Source organism: Saprolegnia diclina (assembly GCF_000281045.1).
Source record: "Saprolegnia diclina VS20 unplaced genomic scaffold supercont1.108, whole genome shotgun sequence".
Lineage (NCBI taxonomy): Eukaryota > Oomycota > Saprolegniomycetes > Saprolegniales > Saprolegniaceae > Saprolegnia > Saprolegnia diclina.
In genome coordinates, this window is record NW_008246175.1 from 79,523 (window position 1) to 90,439 (window position 10,917).

Here is a 10,917-nt window from a genome sequence, read left to right on the forward strand (position 1 = left end):
CAAGCGCTTGAAATAGCTCCCCGTCTCCATAGCCGAGTGACTAATAAAAAGGCACACGTTGGCACCATGTCGGCCGCGCCCAGCACGTCCAAGATTGCAGTGTCGTCGTCGGCGTCGACGGTGCCCCGATTATTGGCGCCGACCATCCACGTCAAGCTCTTTTCCGCGTCCGCCTTCGACATTTGGTCGCTCGGCATCGTGATCGTGATCGGTGGCCAGTACTTTTGCTGGAACGTCGGGCTCACGGCCGGCGTCTTGAGCAACGCCCTCGCGCTCTTCTTCATGGGTACGGCGTACGTCTGCCTCATCCTCAGCATGGCCGAGATGACAGCGACGCTGCCGTTCGCGGGTGGCGCGTACGGCCTCAGTCGATGCTGCGTCGGGTACTTTTGCGGCTTTGTCATTGGCTGCTGCGAAGCGCTCGAGTACATTGCGTACGTGAGCAGCAGCGTGCTCACGCTCGGGCAGATGCTGCAGGTCATTTTTCCCGTAATCTCAACCGACCATTTACCGCTCGTATGGCTCGCGATCTACGTCCTCGCGATCGTGGTTCACGTCATCGGCGGACGGTTCTTTTGGAATTTTACCCGCGTGCTTGCGGTCCTCTCGACCTTAATTGTTGTCATTTACCTTTTGGGGTCGCTGCCGGCTGTGAGCTACGCCGAGTACGGCGGCGGCGTCGACAATCTCGTCGTCGGTGGGTTTGGCGAGTTCTTCACCAACATGCCGCTGGCGGCGTGGTTTTTCGTCGGCATTGAATCCCTCAACACGCTGTGCAGCACGGTCGAGAACCCGAAGGAAGTGATCCCGCGAGGCCAGATCCCGTGTGTGCTCACACTGTTTGTCAGCGGTTTTGCCGTCTTTTTTGTGGCCGTGAGCTTGCCACCGGGAGCGATCCTCCTCTCGAATGTCCTCGCTGTCTTCAACCCAGGTACTATGAATCAAAGTGGAGCAAATCAAAGTAACGAGGGGTAGGGTTCATCCAGATGTTTGGCATGACCGCAGACATTGCGATGATTCTCTCAATCCCAGCAACATTTGCGACCATCTTTGGCTTTATCTTGGCATATGCCAACATTCTCTCGGCGCTGGCAAACTCGCGACTGCTGCCACTCTGGATCGGCGCCATCCACCCAAAGTTCCACACGCAAACGAACGCGCTCATAATTGGCTCGGTCATGGGCTACATCCTCTGCTTTTGCGTCACTTACAGCCCGACTTTGGGCAAAGAGCTCTTCAACATTTGCATGTTCTTTGGCTTTTCCTGCTACATGGCGCAGTGTGCCGGGTATCTCTACCTCAAGCGCGAGTTCGGTCACTTGCCGAGAAGCTTTACGAGTCCCGTTGGCAAACCCGGGGTTTACTACGCGGCCATCGTGTGGATCTTGAATTGGATCTCGATCGTGGGCTGTCAGGAGAACGCCGCGTTCCTTCTTTCGGTCGTAAGCTCGATTGTTACGGTACTCATTGTCTATTACCTCGGCTACGCCAAACACCGCCAAACCTTCTCAGACGACGAGCGCAAAATTCTCTTCTTTGCCCACGTGTCAAAAAGTAGGTTCTGTCGCGTATGGATCGGTGCAGGCTGAGCTCCTTGAATGTAGGTAACCAGCGCAAGCGTAAGAAGAAGGCACGTCAAAAGACACTTCCGCGCTGGGCCCTAGCCGTCCTGCGTGTGCTCGAGTGGTTCTGGCACATTTGGAGCTTGCGAACTCACTCTCGGAGCGTCTCGACCACGGGCAACTCGGTGAATACAACCATCCATCCGTGGCGCCAACGGTGGGCTTCGTTTCGGTTCCTTCAGCTTCTCCAGCCCAACCGTGTCGTGCACTTGACGCCGCGAAGCCAAGTCTCGTCGTATGGACCGCCCGCAAACATGCCCACTACCAACATACCAGGCTTTCGTCCCGCCAAGCCAGCGGCGTCCACGAGGCTCTCGGCCCCCAAGGAGAACAACTTGCTTGTCGAAGAATACAACTAAGTCGTCAGCGACGCTGATACATATATTGAGTGTCCTTTTCGCACAGTGCAACCACGTCAGTCATCGTATCTTTGCAGGATGTTACGTCGTAGACAGGAGGGACGTGGCCATCTAAATATATAGTTCAGTGCGCCTTTTCTGTGCTGTTTCGCCCACCGATGACCGCGCCGCCGCTTCTACGCGCCTCGGCCTTGGACATTTGGTCGCTCGGGATCGCAATCGTGATTGGCGGTCAGTACTTTTCGTGGAACGCCGGGCTCACTGCCGGCGTCGCCAGCTACGGCCTCGCACTCGCACTCATGGGCTCGGCGTACGTTTGCCTCGTGCTCAGTATCGCCGAGATGACATCGACGCTGCCCTTTGCTGGCGGCGCGTACGGTTTGAGCCGGTGCTGCCTCGGGTACTTTTCGGGCTTTGTCATTGGGTGTTGCGAAGTCCTCGAGTACATTGCGTACGTGAGCAGCAGCGTGCTCACGCTCGGGCAGATGCTCCAGATCGTGTTTCCAGTCCTCTCGGATGCGTATCTGCCGCTCGTGTGGCTCGCGATTTACGTCGTAGCAGTGGCCATTCACATTCGCGGCGGTCGAGTCTTTTGGCTGCTCGTGCGCGCCCTTGCGTTCCTCTCCATCAGCGTCTTAGTGCTCTACTGCGTCGGGTCGCTTTCGTTTGTTCGCTTCGACTTGTATGCAGGTAGCGCCACCGTTGGCGGCGCCACCAGCTTTTTCACGAGTATGCCGCTCGCCGCGTGGTTCTTTGTTGGCGTCGAGTCGCTCAATACGCTTGCCAATACGATTCACGACCCCAAGATTGTGATTCCGCGCGGCCAAATCCCGTGCGTCCTCGCTCTGTGTCTCACGGGCATCAGTGTCTTTTTCGTTGCTGTGAGCTTGCCCCCAGGCGCTGCGGCCCTTCCCAGCGTCGTTGCCATCTTCAATCCCGGTAGAAATCGAGCGTCAAGGACGGATTATTGATCCACGTATAGGGTTCACCTTGATGTTTGGCATTTCGAATGAGGTTGCGACCTTGTTCTCGATCCCCGCGACCTTTGCGACCATTTTTGGCTTTATCTTGGCCTATGCCAACATCCTCTCGGCGCTCGCCAACTCCAAGCTCCTGCCGGTCTGGGTCGGCGCCGTCCACCCAACATACCACACGCAAGCCAACGCCTTGATCGTCGGCTCGGTCATTGGCTACATCCTCTGCTTTTGCGTCACATACAGCCCGACGTTAGGCGAAGTGCTCTTCAACATTTGCATGTTCTTTGGCTTCTCGGCCTACCTCGCGCAGTGTGCAGGGTACCTCTACCTCAGGCGCGAGTTCAAGCATTTACCCCGGCAGTTCAAAAGCCCGGTCGGCAAGCCCGGAGTCTACTACGCAGCGATCGTGTGGAGCATGAATTGGATCTCGATCGTGTGCTGTCAAGGCAACACGGCGTACCTCCTCTCGTGCATCAGCGCCATTTTAGTGCTCTTGACCCTCTACTACTATACGTATGCCAAGAGCCGGCAGTCCATCTCGGACGACGAGCGCAAGATTTTGCTCTTTGTCCACGTGGCGAAAAGTACGTAATCGTTGTCGACAAGGGTCGCACATTTGATTTGTCATATAGACAATAGCAACAAGAGCAAGCGGTCCCGCGCGCGGGCGACGCGCTGGGGCCGCCTCAAGGGCAAGCTTGAGAGCCTTGTGAGCAAGGCGCGGCGATCCCATGCAAGCTCGCGCAACAGCGTCACAACACTCGGCACCTCGTCGCGCGACTCGGTGCGCCAGGTGCATTTTTTTTCGTGGCTTGCGCCAACCAAAACGGCGCCGACACCAATGGGACCACCGGGTGCCACGACCGACGTCGCCAAACTTGACCGGTCGATGAAAAAGCCCCACACAATCGCACCGACGGTCAACGAATTGCAGCCCGCTGAGCCGGTCATGCACGTCGAAGATGTTCACTAAGGAGCCAAATCTATACATATATACAATATGACTGCACAAACGAATAGCGTCAACCGTGTTGTGGCTAGTACATGATGAAGCGGCAAAATACCGTGCCAACCATGTCAACCAGCGATTACACGGGTAGAGTTGGCTCCTCGCGGGGTGGCTACGGTCGGCAGTTGATCGACGCACAGAGAGCAAAGACTTGCACTTGCCACAGCGCTCTCGACGAGCAGCGGCAAGTCGTCGACTGCTGCATCGGACCCGTGTTTTTAGCGCCAAGAGCCAAGAGCCAAGAGCGGGTTTCGACCTGAGAAAGGCCAGGTTGCGCATGGCAATCTTCGGTGCTGGCCAATCAAAAGTGAGCAATTTCACAAGCTTGCGTCCGTTTTACTATTTCAAGCGCCGGAACGGACAGTGCAGACACGTTCTTCATGGGCGCGACGGGATCGTGCGAGGTGTTTGGCGACGGTGAGCTCGAGGCCGAGCTCACCAAGCGCGGCGGCCGTGGCGACCTCAGCGTCACGCAGGCCGTGCAGAGCGGCTACAACCAGATGATCTCGTGGCTCCTCCAGCCGCCGCGCAAGACGTATACCCTTGACCAGCTCGGCCCGTTGACGTGGACGCTCGGCGACAGCTGCATCACGCGCACCGACTTCAACGTCGTGTGCAACAGCGTCAGTACCAACGAGCCGTACAGCGTGCGCGGCTACCTCTGGCGCGCCGCCAACGAGGTACTCAACCCTCGCATCTCGTGTGTACAATGGCGTTGTAGGGCCGGTCGTTGGTCGTCTACATGCACTCCAACATGGCGTCGTCGATCGATGCAATCCCCATACGTGACGCATGTCTCGGTGCGGGATTCGCCTTTGCGGCCTTTGACTTTGGCGGCTGCGGGCTCTCGACGGGCCCATTTGTCACCGGCGGGTTCGAAGAGCGGTTGCAGCTGCAGGCTGTGCTGTCAACATTAAGCGCGTTGGAGCCAGCATACAAGCAAGTCTTTCTGTGGGGCCACAGCCTCGGTGCGGCGACAGCACTCGAGTTCACCGCGATGGCGCCAGAAGGAGACACTACTGTGGCCGGCCTCGTCCTCGACAGCCCGTACACCTCGCTCGCGGATATGATTCAGAGCTGCTTTGAAAACGCCAAGAGCCAAGGACTGTACCTTCCGGGATTTGTGCTGTGGATGACAATGGCGCTCGCACGCAAGAGCATCCAATCGCGCGCTGGTTTCTCTGTCGACGCTGTACAAGAGTTGGAAAAGGGCATCGAGTCTTATGCGCCGCATTAGGTGCACCCGGAAAATGCAAGTCGCAAGTGCCACGTACCTGCGCTCTTCTTCAGCGGATCCCACGATTTGTATGTGCCCCCCACTATGGCGTCGCGCGTGCATGACGCGTACGGCGGCCCTGCCACGCCCATGACGTTCGATGGCGATCATTACGGGCAGCGACCGATTGGCGTCCAGAAGGGCGCCATCACCTTTCTCAAGTCGCTCGCCACAAACTCTTAACTCTCCCAGACCTAAAGGCATCATCAACCAGTGCTGCCAACCTTTATGATTCTTCAATGCTTGCTTGCATGTGACGGACGTAGAGTGAGCAAAGACCAAGGCCAGCCTGCGTCCAAGAGACTATGCAAAGCGGTCGACCACGGTAGACGGCGGAGCAACCGGAAGCGCGATGCAGCCAGCGGGATTTAGCGTCATTGAATGCACGTGTACCTCGGTCCATACCGGTACTAGTACAAGGCGGATGCGAGTCCTTGCCAAAAATCTCTACTCGCTAAAGGCAAGCACACTGGCGGGTCGTTCTTCTGACGCGCCGTGTGATGGACCGTTGCCATCGTTGACGCGATCAACGGGACATGATCCGGGCCTCGTCATGTAAGATGCAAATGCTATTAACGTCCATATCTACGTAAACGGACTATTGCCCGTGTCGCTAGAGCACAAAGGCCGTCCGGAGCTTGCGCATGTTGGCTTGAAACTCGCGCAATTGCTTCTCGTAGAGCCGTCGGCCGTTGCGCCCGCTGCGTGCGCGCTCGTCGGGCGTCATCGCCAGCACCTTCTCGACCGCATCACAGATCCAATCGGACGGCACGTCCCATTCCATTGCGCCGTACATACTCAAAAGCTGGTTCCTACGATACCACGAGCGATCATCACCAAGAACGAGCACTCGAAACGAAAATACGGGTTGGGTTTCATCGTGCGGGCCTTGATGAGCACGCCAGCGTCCGGCGCCACAAACTCGTTCATGGGCGGACCGTTTGTTGTCAAGACAAGCGCTCCCGAGGCCCTCGCTTGGTTGATGTAATGGCCGTAGCCCTCCATCTTGCTCGGGCACAAGATGACGCTCGCCTCGAGGAGCAATCGACCAAACACGGGGCCTTCAATGTCTTCGCCGTAGTGAAATCGGACGCTCGGAGGCGGGCCGTCGTCGCCAAAGACACCGTCAAAGTCCGCCTTCGTATCGGGGTTGACCGAGTAGACGTCAATGGGCGGGAGGTGCGGGCGCTGTCGCCAGCACTCGAACACATTGCGCGTGCTCTTTTGTGCGCTGTGCCCGCCGGCGTGGAAGAACGTAATATTGCTAAAGTCCTTTGGCTGGATCGGCGGCAGCTCGGGGTGCGCGACCGCATGGAGCCGAGCGACCGTGGACGGGTCCGACGACGTGTGCTGCACGTAGAGCACTTGGGTCCCGCGCGGGTTACCAAAGTCTTCGTACCTACGGTGCATGTGAAATACCGCGGTGGATGCGACCGGTGCGGACCACTGCGTCAGGCGTTCGTAGGCGTCAATGGTTTTGCACAAAACATAGTCGGCGCCGTGGTATTCCGTTTCTTTGAGCTCAAACATCTCGACGTTGGGCATGAGCACAATCTTCTTGGTCTATATTAGACAAATTGTGCATTTGACAGACAATCGCAAGGCAGCCTACCTTCGGAAAATCGGACCGGTCCGGCACGCCCTCGATGTAGTGGTTCATAAAGAGAATGGCCGACGTCGGGCACAGTTGGAGGTACGTCATGTTGGTGCGACCTAATGCATCAAGCATGGGATTCTTGATCCTTTTCGATGTCGGTACCTTGGTACTCGAACCGGAGATCCAAGACCCACTCGGGCAGCGCGCGCGAGTGGAGAAATTTGACGTACGCCATGCCGTCTTCGCAGTAGCCGTAGTTGCGAAGCCCTTTTGGCAAGTAAATGTCTATCTCGGGGCACTGCGCGAGGTACGCGAGAAGCGCCGCGTCCGGCGTCGTGGACGTCGGTCTCTGCCACATGGCCGACCGGTCGACCTCGGAGCTGTTGTACTGCCACGGGATCACGCTCTCCTTGGCGTTGAAGCACGCGTGGTTGAGGTTGTTGAGGTGCACAATGTGGTCGAGCAGCGCTTGCTCTTTCGACGATTCATGCCGCCTCATGCGCGTCGCTGGTGCTGGGAGGCGCGACGCCCCCACAACCATCTGCAAGAGAAGCACGAGCGCGGCCGCGCAGAGGAGGATGCCATAGTAGTAGTGATGCAAACGCAGCCAGGTCCTCTAGTCGGCAGGCGGTGAACACGCGTCAGGATGGCGGGGTCGTTCACCTTCGTGTGCTCCGCCATGGTGTGGCGGAAACCGGACTTGGGCCTGTGATCGACCGGCGAGTAATTTGACATGTCACAGGGGGCTCATCGCCGCTGCAATTGGCACGTGGCCGAGCGGCGCGCTGCCGCCTCGGGCGCAGAGCGCAAGGCAACGCGGCTTCGTCGCCACTTGGCTTCCTTTGCCCGCGGCCTGTTGACGGCGGCGTGTAGCGCGACGTGCTTGGCGCCACGGCGGTGGGCAAGACGATGTTGGCGGTAATTTCAGTGAAAGGATCCTGGCGTTTCATTGGTCCACCGGCAACGCCGCGCGATGGTATTGGCCACAGGTTGGTTTGTATCCTTGACAAGCAGAGGCACCGGATTGGCTCAAAAGAGGCTCTTTTTGCGTAATTTCAGCCAATGGAAATGCCCATCCCAAACGGCAATCTCGTCCGGTCGTGGACCCATCGACTCGCCGCTACGTTGCTGGCATCAACACCCTTGCTGCAACTGTTAGCGCCAAATACAAGAAGAAGCTATATGACATTATTCTATACGAACGCGGACGGAAGTAGACCCACACTGTTATTACTAGTACACCAGAAGACTAAGCTTACGTTCCGTGCAAACCACAGCCCATTACAAGGGACTGACAATGTGGCTTCTAGCGCATCCACCGACGCTCAAAGTAACACAAATGATCGCGTCGACTGCACCAGCATCGAATGCGGAGCTGCTTCAAGTCTTGAAGCGACGTCGTGGGATCCAACAAAAGATCGCAACGAGCGAACCTAGGCGAGTGCATGCCACCGTCCCAGAGTCGTGTCCTACGTCCGCGTGCCGCCATTTCTTCGCCTGTTTAAATACATTGTGCAGTCGCTCAGACAGGAAAGGACTGTCACGAAGGCGAGCAGTAGGCGGTGGCCAGCTCCCCGCCACCGCTCTTCGGGCGTCGTCGTCGGACAATCGAGATCAGGTGATTGGGTGGACCCCGCCAGATGCGCTCGTTGTGCCACGTTTCTTAGGTGCGGAAGCGCACTTTAGAGGCCGGTCAATAAAACTGGCTGGGCGGCAACTCGTCGACACTGTCTATCCCAACGGGGTTGGAAGGATCGCCGCCATTTGGTTTTTGACCATGTCCAGTCCCGACACGGAGGTACGACGGCCGATGCCCACCGCACCATGGTCACCGCTGCGTAGAAGGTGCATCGACGCCCCGAGACGCGCAGCGCGCGCCACCGGCGGTACCTTCAATACCTCGCCGTGTGCGCGCTCTTTCTGTTGGTGCACCACTTTGCCGTGCAGCAGCCCGACACGGCCCGCCTCCGGCGCGACCTCCCGCACCTTGCCCACACGCTTGACAATGAAGTCCTCAGCGACATCATCCACCTCAACAACCTCAACGAAGCCTGCTTCCACGCTGGCGACGTGGTGATTCCGTGGACGTACAACAGCACCGAAGTCGACCTCGACTTTGTCTGGTCCCGCGACGACACGCCGCGCAGTCAGCTCATTCAGTTTCTCGCGCAGTGCCCGGAAGTCGACGTCTTCTTGCCGCCAGGTTTGCGCAACCACGGCTACTGCGAAGACGGCATGGCGTACGTCAAGTTTCTCAAAACCCGCGCGCTGCCGATTTGGGTCTTTGACTTGCGATTCGACTACCAAGGTCGAATCTCCAATCTCAACCTCCAAATATCTGATATGGCCATGCATAGATCGCAAAAGCATTAGCTACTTTGACCTGTGCCCGCACACGGCCATGATCTTTATGAACCACTACCTCGAAGGCATTCCAGACCGCCCCAATTTTCCCAAGGTACGTCGACTGCTATGCATGTATCTCGGGGCTCATGCAAATTTAGGAAAAAAAGATCATTTTGATGCCCAATGTCGAAATGTTTGAGCTCAAAACCAAGGAATACCAGCGCTTTGACGCTGTCTTGTGCAAGACGCGCGATGCCTACGACCGGCTCACGCAATGGTGCGCCATCCCTCTCAACGCCATGTTTTGAGATTCACGCACGTAGGTTTGCCGAGGTTGGGAATCCCCGAAACACGACCGTCTTTGACGTGCAGCACACGTCGTCAGATCCGTCGACCGTCGCGCGCACACACCATTCCAAGCACCCGGCTCTGCCGCGCATCAAGCCCCGGAGCTTTGAGAAAATGACATTCTTCCACGCCAGCGGCCACAGCGCCCAGAAGAACACAAAGGGCATCTTCCAGTGCTGGCAGAGCCGACCGGACCTACCGCCCATTGACATTTACTCCATGTACAGTGGCGTCAAGGAAGATTACGACGCGATGTTTGGGACCGATGGCGCGCCAACCAACATTCGCTTTCACTTTGGTGAGGACATTGATGTGGCGCATTTCGGCCGCTTGCTGCTCGAGACGAGCGCGATCTTGTGCCCGAGCAAAATGGAAGGCTTTGGCCACTACATCAACCAAGCAAGAGCGTCCGGTGCACTCGTCTTGACAACAAACGGCGCGCCCATGAACGAGTTTGTCGACGAAACCTCTGGCGTCCTCATTGAGGCGTCCCGTCTCGACCCTAACCCGTACGTGTTGCGTGTTTGGCGATCTTGAGATGGATTGTTACTTGTGTAGGAACCAGCTCTTGAGCATCTACGGCGGCATGGAGTGGGACGTGACCTCGGACGCGATCTGCGACGCGGTCGACCAGGTCATGGCGCTGACTCCGGCCGAGCGGCGAGAACGCGGCGAGAATGGCCGGCGGCGGTACGAAGATCAGTTGCGCGATTTTAAGCGCGCCATGCGCCACGTCCGCGCCGAGTTTGACAATCGGCCATGACGGTTCCAATAGAATTCATTGTCGTTGTCGTCTAGTTGTCTCGTCTTTTGTGGACCCACGTCAAAGACGGATCCCTTTTGGACCATCGTGTCCTGCGAGAGCATATGTCCTTGCCATTTGTTCCTGATCTTCGTCGCCTGCAGGCTGCCACTGCTGCCACCCGTCACTATGCCTCATCCGGACTCTGACTTGAGGGGTCCAATATTTCGGCAAGACGAACTAATGCCGATATAAAACGGGTGGAAAGCTAGGTCTGTCGCAGAGCTATCCAGTCTCCACCATAAAGCTAGCAGTGTCGAGTGTCCGCGGCCTAGCCGCCCATCGGCTCACACATACCATTCCGAACGACCGATCGAACCTGTCGATGGCGATTGAAAAGGCCTTCCAAATGAGCGCTGCTCCGGTGCATGGGAGCAGAAAAAGTGGTGGCCAACACCTTTATCATGTGTGCCTCTTCGTCTCGCTATTGTGCCTCGTCACTTCGTCGGTTTGTATCGCGTGTCGGCTCGCGTACCTCGATGAAGCGACGAGAGCTGAGACTTCGCGCACCACCGACGACCTCTTTGGCGACATTGTCCATCTCAACAACCTCAACGAAGCCTGCTTCCACGCCACCGACA

The 10,917-nt window shown here is 57.4% G+C and overlaps 5 protein-coding genes across 5 annotated transcripts; 4 read left to right on the top strand and 1 right to left on the bottom strand.

The window, feature by feature from the left end:
* Nucleotides 1-36: 36 nt before the first annotated feature.
* On the top strand, nucleotides 37-2,032 carry SDRG_15984 (hypothetical protein). Its single transcript, XM_008622173.1, has 3 exons — nucleotides 37-931; nucleotides 976-1,554; nucleotides 1,605-2,032. The coding sequence occupies exons 1-3, from the start codon at nucleotides 67-69 to the stop codon at nucleotides 1,979-1,981; spliced, it is 1,821 nt and encodes a 606-aa protein (XP_008620395.1). The 5' UTR covers nucleotides 37-66; the 3' UTR covers nucleotides 1,982-2,032.
* A 98-nt stretch (nucleotides 2,033-2,130) lies between these two features.
* SDRG_15985 (hypothetical protein) lies at nucleotides 2,131-3,970 on the top strand. The gene is made up of 3 exons (XM_008622174.1): nucleotides 2,131-2,920; nucleotides 2,964-3,542; nucleotides 3,591-3,970. Exons 1-3 carry the CDS (start codon nucleotides 2,140-2,142, stop codon nucleotides 3,929-3,931), a joined length of 1,701 nt encoding a protein of 566 aa, XP_008620396.1. The 5' UTR covers nucleotides 2,131-2,139; the 3' UTR covers nucleotides 3,932-3,970.
* A 312-nt stretch (nucleotides 3,971-4,282) lies between these two features.
* On the top strand, nucleotides 4,283-5,837 carry SDRG_15986 (hypothetical protein). The gene is made up of 3 exons (XM_008622175.1): nucleotides 4,283-4,647; nucleotides 4,689-5,159; nucleotides 5,205-5,837. Exons 1-3 carry the CDS (start codon nucleotides 4,348-4,350, stop codon nucleotides 5,424-5,426), a joined length of 993 nt encoding a protein of 330 aa, XP_008620397.1. The 5' UTR covers nucleotides 4,283-4,347; the 3' UTR covers nucleotides 5,427-5,837.
* On the bottom strand, nucleotides 5,719-7,590 carry SDRG_15987 (hypothetical protein). Its single transcript, XM_008622176.1, has 6 exons — nucleotides 7,504-7,590; nucleotides 7,003-7,456; nucleotides 6,856-6,956; nucleotides 6,688-6,806; nucleotides 6,109-6,642; nucleotides 5,719-6,055 (listed from the first exon to the last, which is right to left on the bottom strand). Exons 1-6 carry the CDS (start codon nucleotides 7,573-7,575, stop codon nucleotides 5,857-5,859), a joined length of 1,479 nt encoding a protein of 492 aa, XP_008620398.1. The 5' UTR covers nucleotides 7,576-7,590; the 3' UTR covers nucleotides 5,719-5,856.
* Nucleotides 7,591-8,531: 941 nt separating this feature from the next.
* SDRG_15988 (hypothetical protein) lies at nucleotides 8,532-10,341 on the top strand. The gene is made up of 6 exons (XM_008622177.1): nucleotides 8,532-8,638; nucleotides 8,683-9,148; nucleotides 9,198-9,298; nucleotides 9,345-9,463; nucleotides 9,510-10,043; nucleotides 10,093-10,341. The coding sequence occupies exons 1-6, from the start codon at nucleotides 8,618-8,620 to the stop codon at nucleotides 10,295-10,297; spliced, it is 1,446 nt and encodes a 481-aa protein (XP_008620399.1). The 5' UTR covers nucleotides 8,532-8,617; the 3' UTR covers nucleotides 10,298-10,341.
* The last annotated feature ends 576 nt before the right edge of the window (nucleotides 10,342-10,917 follow it).